This window comes from Epinephelus moara, chromosome 9 (assembly GCF_006386435.1).
Source record: "Epinephelus moara isolate mb chromosome 9, YSFRI_EMoa_1.0, whole genome shotgun sequence".
Lineage (NCBI taxonomy): Eukaryota > Metazoa > Chordata > Actinopteri > Perciformes > Serranidae > Epinephelus > Epinephelus moara.
The window spans coordinates 823,850-842,965 of record NC_065514.1 but is presented as its reverse complement, the minus strand read 5'-3'; the positions used below and the strand labels follow the sequence as shown (position 1 = coordinate 842,965).

At 42.4% G+C, this 19,116-nt stretch overlaps 2 protein-coding genes across 2 annotated transcripts in view; one reads left to right on the top strand and one right to left on the bottom strand.

The window, feature by feature from the left end:
* The window catches only part of cops4 (COP9 constitutive photomorphogenic homolog subunit 4 (Arabidopsis)), a 520,559-nt gene that overhangs the window by 435,581 nt on the left and 65,862 nt on the right, over positions 1 to 19,116 (bottom strand). The window lies entirely within an intron of this gene.
* Positions 1 to 19,116, top strand: part of adamts6 (ADAM metallopeptidase with thrombospondin type 1 motif, 6) — a 94,253-nt gene that overhangs the window by 34,928 nt on the left and 40,209 nt on the right. Inside the window, exons 7-10 of the mRNA XM_050053741.1 lie at positions 875 to 982; positions 5,939 to 6,084; positions 8,723 to 8,786; positions 16,806 to 16,908. Coding sequence (XP_049909698.1) covers positions 875 to 982; positions 5,939 to 6,084; positions 8,723 to 8,786; positions 16,806 to 16,908 — 421 coding nt within the window. The remainder of the gene's footprint in view (positions 1 to 874; positions 983 to 5,938; positions 6,085 to 8,722; positions 8,787 to 16,805; positions 16,909 to 19,116) is intronic.

The following is a 19,116-nucleotide window of genomic DNA, read 5'->3' as shown; positions in this document are numbered from 1 at the left end:
GGGGCCGTGGCATATTTACTGACCCCGGGGGTCAGAATCTACGCGCGGGATCATAACTCTTTTTCATGGGCCTGCTCTTCTGCCGTACACAATTGTCCTGTAAAAGGCCTTTGAAGTGGAGACTCGGGGGCGACCCAGTTCGGTTTAACGGGAAATCTAATGCAAGGTTGTGCAGAGCTGTCCTTGTAACATGTGTTCACTTTATGGTTTTATTTATTTGGGGGCAACGTAGTGCTGTCTGCCCACTATCTCCCCCTCACACACACTCCCTTGCTTCAGTAATCTAAATGGATTCTCCTCATGCTCCAGACTCGAGGAGCGAGGAGAAGAAGATGATGTTTATTCAGACCACTCAGTAATACTGAAGATATTTGTTAGGCCTACAAGTCGTCTTTATCTAAGACTTGGGAGGCCTATTGCTCACTCTTGATTTCCCCTAAGAAGCAGAAATTGGATTTCTTGAACTGATGTCACGGTCCCGTGTGGTCCTGAGGTGAACGTGAGCAAACGTTAGTCATGGTGTTGATCCAGCTGACTCTTCATTTCTCATAAGAGAACATTAACAGCACCCGGTGACCCTTGGCGTGTTGCTCAAGATGCTCTGTGATCCAAAGCATATGGGCTCTTAAAGTTAGATGCCTCTCAGCAGCCTCAATGTGGTCTCATCAACTCCGCTCATCCTCTGATTTGATCTGGAATCATGCAGATTTATAGATGATATTTCCATTTGGAGCAGAGAAGAAAAACACTAAGAGGAAAACCACCAAAGGCGACAGATAAATCATCCTCACCCTATTCAGCGATCGATCCCCCCCCCCTTGAAGTCTGCTAAATTGATTTATTCTGACCAACTTGCTTTTGCCTTCTTTCCTAGGAAGTGTGTAGAGAGCTCTGGTGCCTTAGCAAAAGCAACCGCTGTGTAACCAACAGTATCCCTGCTGCAGAGGGGACTCTGTGCCAGACGGGCAGCATCGAGAAAGGGGTAAGTCATCTAATGTTTCTCACACATTTAAAGGTTCACCCAAATAACCACCAAAAACAGATTTTCTCACTTAATCTTAGTGGTTGTCAGAAATAAATAAATTAGACCTCGACCACATCCAGACACACACCTCTGACCCATGACATCTCTGCTAGCTACTACGTCCCTCAAGCTAACAGTCTGATTTTATACGATGAACAGTTAGCCAGTTGCCGTAAATCAGATTTGCGTGGAGACATGTCTGTACACGTCACCAAGCTCAAGATAAGTCATCAAGAAAAGTTTAAAGAGGGGATTCTGATTTTAAAATTCTTAAATCTTTTATGCGCTACATTCAGGGCATTAATACAGCAGAAAACCATTATTTGCTATGTAAGATATAGGCTAGTGGATAAATGGCGTCCTCAGCAGAGAAGGAAGTCATGCTACCTCTGTGTGTGTTGTAATCCGAGCTTCTCTGTCTGGCCATGTGTGCATGTAGTTCCTGTGTGTGTATCGTACTGGCTAGCTAATCGCTGATGCTCTGCACTGCATCCATACTGCGGTTACCACTGACAACTGCAATGGCATCATCGCAGAAGAGTAGCACCCACTTTCCAGTTCCTCATGGTTAGCATCTTTAGCTCTGTCAGCACAGTGTAACAAAATGCTACATCAACAGAGGATTGACTGCACAACCAACCTCAAGCTTACAAAGCAAACAGTGATAACAGTAGACAGTAGCCTAGCTAAAGAAGCGGCAGCGTCGTCACCTGCGCCTTTCTGAAAAGTTCAGAGATTTTCAATTTAAAGCGCTTGGAGCGGCCTCAACAACAAACAACAACAAACAAACAAACAAAAAAAAGTGCTATATGGACACAGGCCCTTAGCACTGTTCAGGCTGTTAGCACCGTTAGCTGCTAGCCGCCGGCTTGGCCACCTCCATGTTGAGAACTGTGTGTATACTCTGAATCATAGATTTGCCCTGAATGTCTCATACAGGACATATATTTTGGGTGTAACAAGAGATAACAAATGACACAGGGGCACTGGCTTGGAAATTGTTTTTTTATTTCACTGTGTCCTCAAAAGTATTTTCTTTGTTGTGTCTTTCTAGAAACAAAATCTCTATTAGTATTTGGTCAGCCCTGTTAGCCAACTAAGCTAACTGGCTTGTTGGATCCATAAGGTGTTACATGGCTAATATGATAGCTGTCTGCATTTTGGACTCTCCAGCTCACGTTAGCCCCTTCAAGACGGTTGTAACTGTCTATGGCGTGAATGTATGTGCCAGTGTTAGCGAAAGTTAAACTCGATACGAAAGCTACAGCACGTGTGGATTTACTTAGCCTCCATTAGCCTGTTAAAAATAAAAGGTTTATCCCAGTTTTTCCAAAATTATTTCCTCTGAATAATCCACAGAAGTCATTGTCAACTCTTTTCAGTGCTTTTTACAAGAGAAACCGTCCCCATTAGATACCCTGAGACTTTGTTTCTGGGAAGACATGTTGCTTATGTTTCAATGCAATTAGCACCACAAATGAAATTCCATTCACCTCCGTTCTATTTTGGATGAGGCAGAAATCTCAAAAATAAAATGTCAACAAAACTATCTGCATGACTCCAGTAAAGGTACATGAGAAAATTATTATTTTTTTGGTAATTTGGGTGAACTGGTCCTTTAATAGTTGCAGCCTTAATCAGTTCTGAACCTGGCTGTGTGAAATGAGCCCTTCACTACCTCCTCTGTGTGCTGCAGTTAGCCTCAGCAGCTAGTGATACCTCACTGCCTCGACCTGCATCTATTCCTCTCTGGGAAGGCGTAGCATTCCCTGAGTGTGCACTCATGCAATGCACACACACACACACACACACACACACATGCAAGCAGGCCAGGCTTTAGGTCATCAGCCCTCTGTTGATGCCAGCCAGGTTAGGGGAGACAGTTTTAACACGGATTACGGCAGCCATTGTCACCGGATGGTCCGAGGTCTAAAAGGGAAGAATAGGAGAGTGTCACGAGCTGTCACCCGTGATTACCATTAGCTCAGTGGAGCCTTTGAGGACCGGGGCCCACGGACAGGGTCCTGGACAACACAGGGGGCCCCAGGTTGAGCCAGGGGGGCTTTGGAACAGCTTTTGGAGCAGCTTTAGGAGAGCCAGTGGCATACCCTGTCTGCCCCTGCCGGGGGACAGCTTCAAAGGAATATGAATGTCAGCCATTTCTCACCCAGCGTGTAATGGAGGGAGGCCCTTCCAACAGGAGCAGGGAGAGAGGCTGGGGGAGAGGGCAGAGGGAGGCGGGAGAGGGACAGAAACTGACCAACAGAGGGGAGTTTTTTCTGCGTCGACTCACAGATATAGACTCCAAGGTTACTGTGGAAAGCAGACTTCATCTCTCTCCCCCCTGAGTCTCTGACATTCAGTCTCCCTTCTCCCCACCTCTCTCTCTCCTCTCTCCCCCTCTGCTAATCTTGTTTGGACAGCGTCTCAGGACGTGAATGAGTAAGTCAGAGAAGGAGGACAGTGGCCCAACGTAGCCCTCACCTTGACTGTCCCAGTCTCTCTGGGTTCTTAACCCACTGACACAGTTGGAGAGACAAAGGGCTGTCTCTGATCCCCTCTTCCCTCTGCAGCTTAGCACGAGGCTTAAAACACTCCTGAAACACAGCACGGTGATTTCCGCCTCTCACCTGCCTCTGAAAGCTCCTCACAGCACACTGGGAACATTAAACAAGAAAACACAAACATGCAAATGTGAAGAAGAAACTGTTGTGTTGATTAAGCTTTGATAAGATAATGGTTTCAGTTAAGACTGTGTTTCAAAGAGAACACATTTGGTGAGACTGACAGACTAAGAAAATGCACACATTAAAGGAACAGTACAGCATTTTTGGAATTTCTTTTATTTGCTTCCTCTGTTGCTTTATTAACATCCAAGCTCAGCTGACCCCTCGAACAAAACTACTTCCCTCCCTGCCTTAGATATTAACTAACATCATAATTATCTCTGTCAGCGAGGTTATGCCTCATCGTAGCTATGTCGATTTTTTTATACAGTCTATGGTCTCCACATCGTCTTTGAATTTAGTATTCCAAACTTATTAGCCCTAAGCATCTAACCAACATGACCATGTGTCACTTTAATGTTAACAAGTTGTTGTACATATACAGAGCTGGAATAAAGACATGGTTAGCCTAGCTTAGCATAATGACTGGAAGCAGGGGGAAACAGCTAGCTAGGCTCTGTCCACAGTTTAAAATCATGCTTGAAAATCTTCTTCACATGATGTATCTTATCTGTTCAGCCTGCACATGAGCAGAAATATAAAGACAACAACTCACCCATACGCCCAGCACTTAAGCACACTGTCTCCTAAGGGTGTAGGTTTTGTTTCTTAAAAGAAACAGAAAGAAATTTTGAGCATCATTTAATTAACACTTAATTTCTGCATTTTGGAGAATTTTTAATTGACCAATTTGGGCCTCTTCTGCATCAACTTATGGTGGAAATGTCGTGGTACTTCCTGATCCAATTATGCACTTGATCTTCTTTCCATTTCATCGCAAATAGCAACTGTCGTGTTTGAAGTTGTCACCACACTGGAAGCATTTTTTGCATCTATAGATCACGTAATAGCAGTTTTTTTTAAATGAAAGTCCTCTGCTACTTTCAGGTTTTTATTGGGATCAACAAATGAAGGTGCTCTTAAAATTCCCCCCACAATCTACGCCTGTGGCATCTCCAGCTAGCGCAGGTTGCTAAATTTTGTTGGTAAGCTCAGGTTTTGGTTTTGTCCCCTGTTCGATGATGACGATGGTATCAAACCTGGCAACCTCACTGTGAGGAAGAATTTAGGATACTTCACAGTGTCACTGTTGTTCACTTAAGAAATAGTCAAAGCACTTAACTTCCCCCTAAAACCACACATTGTTGTTCCTACATTTCTGTCTACATGTGCATTAAACAAATAAGAATCAACATGTTAATAAGTCATCTGTGGCGTTTTGATTTCGAACACTTTTGCCTCGTGTTAAGCCAAGCTACGCAACACAATCATTACCAAACTACTTAAAAACAGCCACAAGTGTCAAATAAGGAACAATGCACCACCTGTAACAGCAGCACAAAAGGAGAAGAATCATAAAGTCAGTGAAGTGACTCAGTAATGTCCATAAAACAGCAATATTTACCTAAAGTTTGCTAATTTTAGCCACCATGAGCCAGTGGTCGCACCAGACTAAGAAAGGCTGCAGCAGAAACTTCTCTGAGTGTACTGAACTGAGTAAATGTGCGTTTATTGCTTATAAATTCAACATTTCATTTGTAAGAGGACAGTTGTGTTCTTATTCTCGCTCTAATGACAGACATTAAATCAATATCAGCCATCTTGTTTCACTCTGGGAAAAGCAAACACATATCCCCCAAAATGTCAGTCTATTCCTTTAATGATAAAACAAATGGAAACTGAATTAGGTCACCTGAACAAAAACGTACGGAAGAAAAATAATAAAGTAGGATAACACGAGTAGGAAACCAGGACAGCAATAACAAAACGTAAAATGTCAGGTGAGGAGAGGAGAAATAACAGGACTAATGCAGAAATTAAATTATAGGGTAAGTGATCGTGGGATCACAAGTAGTGTGTGTGAGGTGTGTGTGTGAGTGTGTGTGTGTTTAAAGCGAGACAGAGGGAGAGTGAACGTGTTATTGAAGGAAAACTTCATCACTCAGCTTCTGTATAGTCTACATTTCACTGTACACAGATGCACATGAATTTATTGTGAGCTCAAAACTGTTTAAAAACTGTAAAGCTGACACTAAAATATTCTGTGTTGTATTAATGTTACTGTGAGTCTAAACTGATGACTCTGAAACAATCGTTAATGTGTCGCAGTGTTTCTGTTGTACAGAAATAATCAGAGTCCTCCTCTGTTTCTCTCTCCCGTCTGTGTTTCTGCTCCTCCCCGGGCCAGTGGTGCTACCAGGGGGAGTGCGTGGCGTTCGGCACCTGGCCTCAGAGCGTGGACGGAGGCTGGGGGCCCTGGTCGACGTGGGGGGAGTGCAGCAGGACCTGTGGGGGCGGTGTGTCCTCCTCCATGAGGCACTGTGACAGCCCAGCGTAAGTAGGCAAAGTAAGCCACAGCAAGCTGAACACACACATCCAGGTCCTGCCTACAGGTGTGTGTTTGTGTGTGTGTGCACATGTGGATGCTGTGTGGATGTATGTTATACTTGAGTGGGAGTAGAGATGATTAGTCTGTAGAAAATTAGTCGTCTTCCAGTCTCCATAGCTCTTCATTTAAAGCTCTAAGTGATGACTTTTTCGTTCAAATAATAGATTATAATTTTTGCTAGCTTTTTGTGGTCGGCAAAACTGTAAAACCAAACAGGAAGTGATGCTTTTATTGTTTATATTGAACCAAAATTATTTTAAAAAGCCATCTTGTTATCATTCAGTGTGTGTTTCCAGATCACATAGAGCTTTAAAGATCCCATCAGATGGGATCAATACTTCTTAAATGTCATGTTTTCCTGTTGAAACAGCTCAGTAAGTGGTCAACCATAAGTATAAACAGATGGACTATGGAGCAAAAAGAGGCATTTGATAGAACGGGTATTGATAATGTATTGATGGGAGTTTTCAGTGCAGCATGAGGTCACCACAGAGGAAGCATTATTTCTCTGGAAGTGGTGACCATTTCATGAGGTCTTCAGAGTGAGACTGCTCTACCTTTTGTAAGAAGAAACACCACACTCTTCCTTAAAACACACACTTACTCAGCTTTAGTACTCTCAAGAGTTTTCCTGCTACAACCAGTGTCTCTAACATCACATAGGCTTTTAAAGGGCCAATTTGAAGCCTGGATTTCCTGCTCACCATCATCTTTATTAGTTATTTAAACCATTTAAAATCTAAATCTAAGGAAAGAGAAAAGCCTGGATGGATCTGAGGTGGGGGGCTGTGTCTGTGATTTTTGTTGCTACCTTTTTATAAAGTCCTGACCTCACCTGTGCGCTTTGTCCAGGAACGTTCTTAAGGTAGAAAACAAGAAAACACATTTAATGTAATATTTCCCAGTATTATTTTAAGGTAAATTGAAATTATTAAATACTTTCGTGTTAAGTATTTTTTTCTACAGTACCGTTCATGTCAGCACACTTGTTTTTCAAATTTATGTGTTCTGTTGCGGGCTGGTGCCAGAGCCGTCAGCCTCGCAGTCCGCCATCGGACAGAGACACATGTATATTGGGGTGGAGCAAGCTTAAGGACCCAGACCCTACACACGTGGCCAACGCCGTTGTGAGCATTTATACTTGTGCGGTGTTGTGTCTATGTCATTCTGCAGTTACACCTCCAAAACACTAGTCGGTGGTGGAGGTTTCTGTGAAGTGCTGTAAAGTTTAGTTGATTCAAAACACACAATAAACGCACATTAAACACACATTAAACACACATTAAACATGNAACGTTACAAAATTCGGCTCCATTACAACTCACAAGGTTCACTGACAAAACAACTGTCTTACACTAAACACGTTTTCCAAACAAATATAACAATAATAAATATATAATCGACGCAGAAGTATAAATTCTGCCTTATGTTGCATACTCAGAAATTCTCGCTAATCTTGTACAGATCCTGATATTTCTCACGTACACAAATTCCATATACTGTGCGATTTGACTCACTACATACTCAATTTTCCGCCATACCTATTATGAACATTATGTTCGCATGTGATTTCAGACAGAGCCAGAGTTCAGCTGTAGCAGCAAGCAGGAAGATTGTGTTGTTTCTTCTAGTCCCGCTGTAACAAGACGCCAGAAGAGGGTTCATTCAAGGTTGTCCTGGACAGCACTATCTTCTAATGTAACTAAGCACAGAAGTATGTCCTCATGCTGTTTGAGACGGACTGATGTAGCATGTGCAATCAGTTAAGACACAGCTCATTCTCTTCTGTAGATTACAGTGCTGTGCAGTTTTTGTTTTAAGGCCTCTCGTGTGTCCTCACGAGACAAATCACCGTCCAGCGCATCTTTGTCTTTGGCAAGTAGACGTTTGTCCTTCTTCCATCGTTGCATTCCTTTGTTTTGGAAGCTGGATATTACGTCAGACACGTCAGGGGAAGACACAGGAGAGAGCCAGGGTGAAGCAGAGGGAAGGAGGGGGAAAAAAAGAGGGGGGAAGAGGAGAAGGCACCGGCATAATGTGGAACACCTGTGTAAGGTGATCGCTGCCGCTCAGGCATCAGTGCAAAGAGGAGGGAGGCAGAGAAAACACAGCCTCTAACGCATTCATTACACAGCCTCTCTCGCAGTTTTTTTGCAAATGAAGTGAAGGAAAGGGAGGCTAATGAAGGTGAGAAGAAGGACAGACATGATAAGAGAAGAAAAACAAACCCTCTCACAGATGTAGTAGATGTAGTGAATCACTCTGAAGTTACAGACCTCGGTCTCTCTCCCAAATCTAAATGTCATGTCACACTTAAGAGCTCCTAGAGCAGCTTGGATTTCATGAATGAATCATTGGCACACACACTCAGCAAAGCAGCAAATGCAGACACACAAACACACTTTGTCTTCTGGCAGAGACTTTTTCGAGGCCTGTTTCATGACCTGCATTCACCAAAATGTGCTCACTTACATCACCGAAGATGATGTCGTGAAAGAATTTGTGATTTATGGTGCTTGATGTGTTGAAGATGTCCTCTCACTCTTCTGTTCCACACTCATTCAACTCTCCTGTGTTTCTCAGCCCGTCTGGAGGAGGGAAGTACTGTCTCGGGGAGAGGAAGCGTTACAGATCTTGTAACACTGACGTGAGTTTCTTCATTTCTTCGCCTCCCTGTTTGACTCTGTCTGCTTGGTATTTAGAGTAAAGTATACAAGTGATTTGGAAACTAAACTGTCGTCTTGATGGATGCTCTGCTCTGGTTTGTAAGGGGACTCAGATAGTTGAGGCATTCTGACCTGGGATGGATTTGGCCTGTCACAGCATGACTGCTGAGCCTCCACGTTTCCCTCCTGCAGAACATGTTATCTTAGGACAGGCTTTATAAGGAGCATGTTAGCGAGCGGCGCTACACCGCCTCTAAGCTTTCTGACATGTTTTCTTCCTGGAACGCAGGACAGTCGATGATAAAAACACACAGGCGGTGATTCAATATTCCCCCGGTAACGTTTGTGTTCATTCGTCTCTTTGTCACTTAACAGTTCACATATTGTTTGTGACATTTCACTTGAGTGGACGATGATGACAGTTTCAGAGTGGATTTCATGAAAACCAATTCACAGAGCTTTTTTTTAATTTTTTTTTGAGGTCTGGAGCAAAGCTTTAAACAAATATTTAACATGGCTGCAAGTCGAGATCTCTGTTCAACTATTTCTAGGTGGGCTTTTTTTTCAAGAGGTGAAAATTGAAATAGTTAGGGCCCTGGTGGACATTTAACCGCAAGTCTTAAAAATAACAGCTGAGAGCAAGCACTGAGTGTTTTCCTTGGAAAACAAACAACATCCCCAACCACTATTTCATCACACTGACCACACCTTGTCCAAGAAAATGTGTGTGTGTGTGTGTGTGTGAGCACCAGATGATACAATGACAAATACTCACAGACTTACATGCATAAATTGATGTTTATATCCCGGCTATTTTTACATTGATCAGATATTATTTGTTAATGATGCCTCCCTCCCTTCCTGTTGCTACTACTGTGCGTCCTGTGGGAGGTTACTTTATATTAGAAGGCTGTTTCCATTAGCATAATGCTTCATGCAAGAGCTATTGAAATAGGAATAATCTCTTTGAATGAGTGCAAGCCCATTAGACTTGTATTAAAGGGACACTCTGGTAATTTAATATTAAACTTCTACAAAGACAGATTAAAAGGGGCTGTGGCTCAAAAGGTAGAGCCACAAATTGGTGACACAAAATGATGGCTGTTCCATTGGTGTGTGTGAATGGTTACTGAGTAGCAGGTTGCACCTTGTATGGTAGCCTCGACCACCAGTGTGTGAATGGGTGAATGTGACATGTAGTGTTTAAAGACTTTGTGCGGTCAGTGACTAAAAAAAGCGCTTCACAAGTGCAGTCTGTTACCGTTTAAAAATATCAAGGCTGCGTTCAAAGCAAATCTAGCTTTGCAGTGAAAACGCCACTTCATTTGGATGTGGGTTGCGCGTAGGGGTGTAAAGATCCATTGATCTTCATCGATGTATCAATTCAATGATCAACGATCCAGTATTATCGATAGCCTGGAAATCCAGACCCAAATCTAGAAAGATTTAGGGTCTGCCTATGAGTAATGCAAATGGCCCAACTCAAGGGGCGGCACCAAGCATGTATTTGTAAATATCACTGCACGCAATTGGATAACACTACGACCAATCAGAACAATACACGGGGTGACGTATCCAGAGCTTAGCTACCAGCGGAGCTAGCTGGTAGATTAGACTCTTGCTGTATCCGGTTGGCAAAACAGCAAAAACGTCCTTCTTGCAAAGGAAAGATTCGAGCGCCGTCTTCTGTTCCTCTTTTAGAGAAAAAGCCAAGTCTAACTCGTTCATTGTAGCGGCCAAAGCCGTTTCAAACAACTGGTGTTCATCCGTAGCCATCTTGCAATGTTTACTGACTGATTCCGGACTTCGTCGTCGCAGCGCTGTCGTCATCTGTTTAGCTCGCCTCTGGCCCGCCTATATCAGATACACCGATGTGATTGGTGCAGCTCGGCTCCAAGGGCATGGGTAATGAGCATCATTACTGATTGCCAGAGTGACTCGCTGAGCAAATTCAAATTGTGCTCTCGCGAGAACTCTGGATTTCCAGGGTATATTATCGATGCACAGTGGAAAAAATGGACCCATAACGTTAGGATGTTCTTTAGGATATGCCTTTATTTTGAAATACTGTGTCATCATCAAACAGCGACAGACAGAAAATGGCAAGCAGCCAAGAAAAAGATGATGAGGATAACATTAATTACTCGTGACTAAATCAGCAGGGTGGAAATATTTTTGACTTCAGAGACAAGACAGGTAAATATTTCGGGTTGATCGGGTGTAGTCAGCAGATATCCGAGCTCAGACTTCCTCTTCCGTGTTCAGGTCATTTCGGCTAATCTCTGCAAGCAAACGTCTGCATATGAATGCAGCTAAAATAAATCTATCCCTTTGTGAAACAATAGCCGATAGTTTCCTACACTGCACTTTGGCCAGTGCGTTTGGCCTCTCCATACAGAATGTTCACCTGCACTCAAATGTGATTGGTCAATATTGCTCGGACTACAAACAGAAACCAGAGCACTTACGATACCAGAATCTTGTCCCCTTGCCTACAGATTCTGCACCAAGCAGACTCTGTTTATAGAGATTAGGAGAAACGCAACCAGACATCATGCTACAGTGAACAACCATGTAGCGGGTGATTAGACTAAAAGATGCCGCAGTCCATAATACAGTCTCTCTCTGTTTGTTAAATATTATAGTGAGCTGTACTGACAGCTCAAAAGAGAGCACTGGTTTTGTTTGTGCATGCGCATGTGTCTTTTGTGGCTGAAAGATACCACAGCAATGATAATTAAAAGGACTTCTACAGATCTTGTAAAAATCTGAATCAGAGTAAGTTTTAGTGCCAAGTGGGTTTTCACTTACACGGAATTTGCTTTGGTTTTTGGTGCAAAGATAAACCGTACAATTAACATATTCAGAGAAAATAAAAATAAGGTAATAAAAGTTACAATAAAAATATGACAAAGAAAGTTTAAAAAAGTACTGAATACTCAGTCACTGAGATAGGGAGACTGGCTTTCTCTCCACCCTCCACTCCTGCAAAAGTGGGTCATTTAAGTCAGTGGTTCCCAACTGATAGGTCAGAATCCAAAACGGGGTCAGGGGTCTGTCCTGAATGAACCGCAAGTGACTCGCAAACGTGTCAAGACTGTAAAAAACATACTTTATTTTTAAGTGCAGTGAATTTCCAGCACCAAGCTTTTATTTTGAAGTGCCCTTTCTTGCTGTAGAGTGAGTGACTAATGGACAGCTGCTTAACAGACAATAAACTAGCTTGACGACATGGCCAAACGCAAGTATGACGCTGAATATATTAAACTATCGTGAGCTAATGACTAAGGACAGGTCTGGACCCCGTGGCTGGACCAGTTGGGAGCTAGCATCTCTGTGAGGCTAATGTGAGCATGCTAACGTGCTCACAACGAGAGACATGCTGATGTTTCAGCTTCATCATGCTAACATTTGCTAAATAGCACCAAACACAAAGTGCATCTGAGGTTGATGGGAACGTCATTAATCTCAGGTATTTGCTCATAAACACATTATGAGACGAATTCAATAAAATATGCCCCAGATGACGGCGTTAATTGGAGAATCATGAGATCATTAAAGATGTTACAAATCATCCTGAGGGGGAACATAAAGGTGTATGCCAAATTTCATGATACTCCACCCATTTGTGGAGACATTTCACCCAAAACAAATACATGATAATGTCGCTGTGATGGTAGAAGAAAAGTCAAAGGATCATTAAAGTCACTGGGATTCATCATCTGAGGACCATGAACATCTGCACCAAATTTCATGCCAGTGCATCCAACAGTCTTTTCATAGTTCTTCATTTCTAGACCAAAGTGTTGGACCAACTAACATCCCTAGAGTCATGCTGTTTGCACTGGAAAACTGACTTTGACATAAAGAAATCAAGGTTCTGAGTTCCCCTTTAACCCTAGAGACTTTTAATAACCTACTAATCATAAAGAACATTTTCTGGTTGCTTACATGTGAAAACTTATTTCCTCTCTTTGGGGTTTGGACTGGTGTTGGACGGAGATCTGGGGTGACATTTGTGATTATTAACAGTTTTCTGGCATTTTAAAGCCAAAATGATTCATTGAATAATCAAAACATAACCAACATGTTAATCGATAATCCAAATAATCCCGCGGTGCAGCCCGTCTGATGTGACCTTTGAAGTCTTTCCTCCTTCAAATGCGTGTCGGCACATGTAAATCTCATTTGGCCCCATGTTGTCATTTCAACGCACACTTGTAATAATATTATTCTGTCTCTTCTGACTCAATCTGCATGTTTGATGTGCGAGTTTAAAGCTGCCATATTGGCAAAACACTCAAGTGGTAATGAAAGTGGCTCGGCCTTCCCCGACGTGGAACACTTTCAGCATGTGAAATACAGCCTTGACCCGAGAGCTTTTATTTGTCCCGGGGGAAAGTGTTTTGGGGTTTCTAAGGACCTTTTCACACCAATAAAGTGTTTCTTTCCACTTTTTTTTCTTTTTAAAACCTCCTCTTACTGGAGCAACATCCACTCATGAAAACAAAACAAAAACCCTCCAAATGCAAAACACACTGCTCTCAATTAGGAGTTCCAAGAAACAAGTCTGTTTTAGTGTCCGAAAATATAATGTGACATCTTATGCAGACTTTATCCAGTTGTTAATAATGATGCTGTCTATGCAAATAAAAACTTCCCGGAATAAAGAAATAGTCGCTGTAGATAATTCACAAATGGTAACAACATGCAAGGCTGCAGCTCAGCATCTTAAAGAGAAAGTTCTATTTTTCATCCTGGACCCTGTTTGTACATGTTGTTGCGTCTAAGTCACCAATCTGAACCACAGCTTTTAATCTGGTCCAGTATTGAGCTGTGAAACAGGCTGCAAAGTAACATTATCAGGCAATTGTGCATCATCTAAAAGTGTTTGTTTTTGCCACTGACAGGCTCAGATTGTTATTCTTAAGCCTGATTTATGGTCCTGTGGTGTACCTACGTCGTTGCCGTGACGCCGTCGTGAACCCTTCGAACTTCTCCGTCACTCCATTTCGTCGCGGTGCAATTCACCGCCAGAGCGGTAGGAGGCTGCGTTCCTTTCCTGAATGGTTATCGTCGTCTCTAGTTGATTCTTTGTTTAGCTTCCGGCTTTTCCGGTCACAGAGAAATGAACGCGGAGCACGGACAGACGGCTCCGTCCGTATCCGTATCCGTATTGAACGTTGAGCATAAATGGGCCTTAATACTGCAACATCTACATCGCAACAGAAGATGTTTAAAGATGGCGGGGATGGCGCAATCTGGAAATACGGAACCGGAAATGCGTTGCTACCAAGCAAACCAATCACAGCCCTCTCGGTCTGCGCTGGGTCTGCGTCGCCTCGACGTGTAGTTACATTTTTTGGGAGGTGCACGTCAGGCTACGCCGGGGGCTACGGCGAGCCTCCTGTGTAGCCACATACCCTACGACGTAGGTATGTCGTTGATTTAACGCAGGACCATAAATCAGGCTTAAGTGTCTGACAGCATTATGAAAGGATCCCTACAGAGATAGAGCTTTGTGTTAAAGAGACAGATCCTTTTTGTTTAACCAGAAACAGCCCTGAAATCACCATCACCAAACCCACCAGACTCCATTTAAATCAACAGTCATGTTAGTGTGTATAGAGGCAGCATGTTGTCACATCTAACTGGGTGTGTTAAGGGTTAATTTCAACCAAACCAGAGCTGGTCATTGTTGGAACAGTGGAAAGATGAACCAAGATGGGTTTTGTGAATTTATTCACAATTTATTTTGTTTCTGTCGACTTTGAATGAAGTGTGTTTTATGATGATATAACTGCTGTTTATTTAAATGGAGTCTGGTGGGTTTGGTGATGGTGATTTCGGAGCAGTTTTGGGTTAAACAAAAAGGTCTATAGCTGGGTCTCAATTCAGAGGCTGCAGTCTTCAAAGGACGTGGCCTTTGCAGTCGACGTCAGCCACATCCTTTGAAGACTGCATCATCCAAACCGAACGTCTCCAAAATGAACGGCCCGGCCTGCTGAGGATTTCCTGGTTGCATCACCAGTTGTTCTCGCCCCATTGGTGTTCCTATTACCTAGCAACCAGCTGCGCTTGACGAAAGAGGGAATAAGCTAGCAAGTTAGTTAGCCCTAAATCATGGACCCAGAGATTGTTATTATATATATATATATATTTTCTTAAATTTAACACTTGAGGACATGGTACTTGGGATAGGCTGGGCCATGAAGGATTCATCTGTTGCATCCTCCAAATTCTGGTAAAGAAGGCTGCATTTCTCGGCCGCATTTGAAGGAGTCGTCGAAATGGGACGGCCTTGGTCGCACCAATCAGTCTTCAAATGCAACCTTCGAAGGCTGCAGCCCCTGAATTGAGACACAGTTTATCTCTGTAGGAATCCTTTCCATAACGTCCATAAGGACTTGTGTTGGGAACCAGACGGTTGCCGTTTCAAGTCCTTGTACGGATCAAGTATGGAGCATGGACTGGTAGCTGGAGAGGTGCTTGGTTAGTGGACACACATTGACGTTGCATAATTGCCCTTTAAGTTTACACTGTTTTGTGGCTGCTGGCTACAGTCCACTCGCATAGGCACACATGAGCGAATGCAGGCAAGTGACTATTGCCTGCCAAGGTGATATTCGTGCTGAATGTGGGCAGTGCTTGATGTGACGGACAGAGAAAGCCAGCTTGTTAGCTGATGTAAACTAACTTGCTAAAAAAATACAGAGACATTTTACATTTTTTTATGTTCCATGTCTGTCTCCCGACTCAGTTTGTATTTTTCATGGCCAGTATCGTACAGTATCAGCTGGTTAGACATGGCAACAATCACTCTCCCAATCCCAAATGGATCCCTTATAGACTCTTTGACTCAAGCCCTAAGCTCTTACAGACCTAGGACCATTTCCATTTCTTCCCCTTAGCCCTTGTCTTGGCCCTTCCCATTGGTTTTGCGCGTTCAAGTGAGGGGAAGTGGTGTCCCAATTCTTCATCAGGTTAAGAGCTAACCTGACGGAGCTGTAAGGGATACATTTGGGATTGGGGGAATGTCTCCTCCACAAATAATCCTTTGGTATTGGTTGAGGCTGCCAATTTGCCGGTCAGCGAAGCGAATGTTTTATTTGCTCCTCTGCTGGCATTGAATTGAACGGGAGACGAATATTTGCCAGTGTTAATTTCACTCATGTGTGACCTCATCCTAATACTGGACCAGTTTCAAAACTTGTTGTTCCATGAAAACATAGTGTCCAGGTTGAAAAATAGTGAACTGACCCTTTAAGGGAGCAGTGTGCATGCAAGTTTTTGCTCCTTTACGACTCTTTTCTGACCATTTTTGAAGGCATGCAACAGATTTCTAGATTTATGGATGTTTTTCCCAATCATTCAGTTTCCATTCATTTCCCTGTGACATGAAAATCAATTGGCAGACTCTTAAAACTTGTTTGAGTGGTGTAATCCATCACAGTGAGCATCAAGTCTATTTTTGTCAATTACATCGTCATTGCTTGGTAATGTTGGCAGTTTAATGGCAAATTGATTAGAAAAGTCTGTCCTGCTTTACCCTGCCACATCTTTTAATACTTAAATCTATTAAAAATATTTTTTAGGTCAATAACAACAAAAGAAAACAACAACAGTTTCCAGGCACCGTAACATCCACATTGCAAACATTAAACGTTATGGTCCCCAAGTCTTTATGCAGTGCTGCATAATTTGTGTATGACTGGTAAAGCATGCAACAAAAAGAAAAAGATGAATTAAATGGAAATGAGTAAAAGAAAGAGAGGCAGACCAGCTAACATATTACCCATTATCCAAGTCAGTTTTTCCATCTTATCTGCTGAGATAGCTCAAACAAGCGCCAAGAGTCTCTCAATAGATTTTCATATTGTCTGGAAGTGGTCAGCAGTCATGTAAAGTTTATTTGCTTTGTTTTAAATGGGCTAAGACGCTACTTGTTCAGTCTGTTTAGCATCACAACTTCTTAAATATATACTCCTTTTATTTCGCAGGCCTGCCCTGCAGGATCTCGTGATTTCAGAGAGAAGCAGTGCGCCGACTTTGACAGCATGCCTTTCCGTGGGAAGTACTACAACTGGAAGCCTTACACTGGTGGTGAGTTCAGGACTGGGTCGCACCATTAAAGCCTCTGAAAACTTGGTTCCAAATCCATCAGATATTTATTACAAATTAAGCAACTACATTTGGGTGGAAAATGATCCTTCAATATTATTTATTAAGAGTTTAATCCTGTAAAGCTCATTTAATGTGTTTCATGAGGACTGTGTGGGTGTGGTTTTATCAGTTCTGATTGACAGGCAAAAATCCCACAACCGTCATCACATTTTGATTCAGATGTTGCTAAACGCCGAAATCTTCCATGTTTCGTAGCCAAAAATTTTAATTTTGGCAGAGATCCATGTGTTCATATAGGTTTCCCTAGCTCCTAGGAAGTGGATCAGAAAATCAAATGTTTTCAGGGCCTTTATTATGTACGTGTAAAGTCCCTCCTAAGTTCTCAGTAACTACTAAATAGTTTTAAATAAAATTCAAGTAATATGTTAGCTACAACAGACTTAAGTAAAATAAATATTGGTAGCATTATAGAGACATCTCTCTCACAAAAGCAGTCAACTATGGAAACAGGGAGTCTGTGTAGCTGGAGTCTCGCCACCAGACAATCAGAGATCTCTGCCTTCTGATAGTCTGGGGACACTCCTTTCTAAAGTGTGTTTAACACACCGGCGAAAACGGCCGGCAACAAAGCAACGCCTCTTGCATTTTTGAAAAGGACACGCCCTCCCGGAAATGTGCGCTCCCCCTTTTCTCGTCCGCAAGGAAACAAACACACAGAGAGCTTGAAAATGGATGCCGAGAGATTAAACTCTGTTTTATCAAACGTGTGCTCAGTCCACAAGATTGTGGAAATGAAGGACTTACAGCGACTTTGTTTAAAACTTTTAACGCAGTTGGACTATGTTTACGAGCACAAGAGTTCAGCGAGCCACCGAAGGACCGCCCTGCGGATTTACTATTGGTTCTGCAACGTAGGGAGTTTTTTTAAACTCTGAAATTGTATCCGCCCATCTAAACACAAAATCAGGGAGAAAGTCATCAGTCTTTAGTTAAGCAAAGCGTCTAAAGACTGACTTGTGAGTCTAGTGTAGCTGTAACATAGAAGGTTTGGGGGCAGATATATATATGAAATTTATTTTCTTGTAAATATAGATATTGGCCCACTTTGATCTAAAAATGTTGCAGTATTTTTGCAGTTTAGGTCCAGTTATGCTAATGTAACTGACGCTGTTGAGCTAATCATTTAGGTTTATGTCATTAGCATGACATTTTCTAATTTGAGGTATAATGTGTTAATCTTTCTAATCGTCCAAATTTACATCACTTTTAAACTCTTTGATGTATCAGTCATATTTTATTTGAAGTCTTTTACTCCTCAATCTAAATTGGTTTCATGCTAGCAAGCTAATGTTTAGCTAGTTCAGTCACACCTGGCAGTAACAATTAATCCCCGTGTAAGATCTCGTCTGTAGGGTTGGGCCGGTGTACAAATTTTAAAACCGGTTTGATATTAAGAGTCGGACGGGACCGGTATACCAAATTTTAATCAGGTGGCAGACTTGGCTTAGCAGTCGCTCCTAAGTGGACCATAATGACACTATGTCCCTACGGTGTCTCCGTGGTGATATTTCTTCAGCCAGCTGCCACTTTATTTCGGTTTTTATGGTGAAATAGGAACATTTTGTATAGATTTCTCATTTCATCTTCATAAATCGGCCATTCCTCATCCATTGCAGCATCCAACTACACTTAAGAATTATTTCTAAATGGCAGCACTGCATCGCACCTCTTGTCGTCTTCAAATCCAAAATGTTGCTATAGTGGTACCTATTAACTCTAACGTCTCCTCTCGTCACCACAAAAAGCACGTTAGCCTACAAGTAAACAAACACAACACGTGCACTCTGCCCTCTCCCATCTTTATTCGATCTTGTTCATGTTGTTGGTGCACGGCTCACAATCTGTCAGACACCAGAGGCTACATTTGTCGGTTCTTAAACAAACATAATATTATGTTAATCACTTTGTCATACTCCTTATTACTAATGCAATTCAAGTTGGATTTAGCGCTGTGATGCCATTGGCACAGGTCAATGATGGAGGCTACGTTTTAATTTGCCACAAAAGTCATAACGACATATGCTGGTTAAAGGGATAGTGCACCCAACATGAAAATTCAGCCATTATCTACTCACCCATATGCCGAGGGAGGCTCAGGTGAAGTTTTAGAGTCCTCACATCACTTGC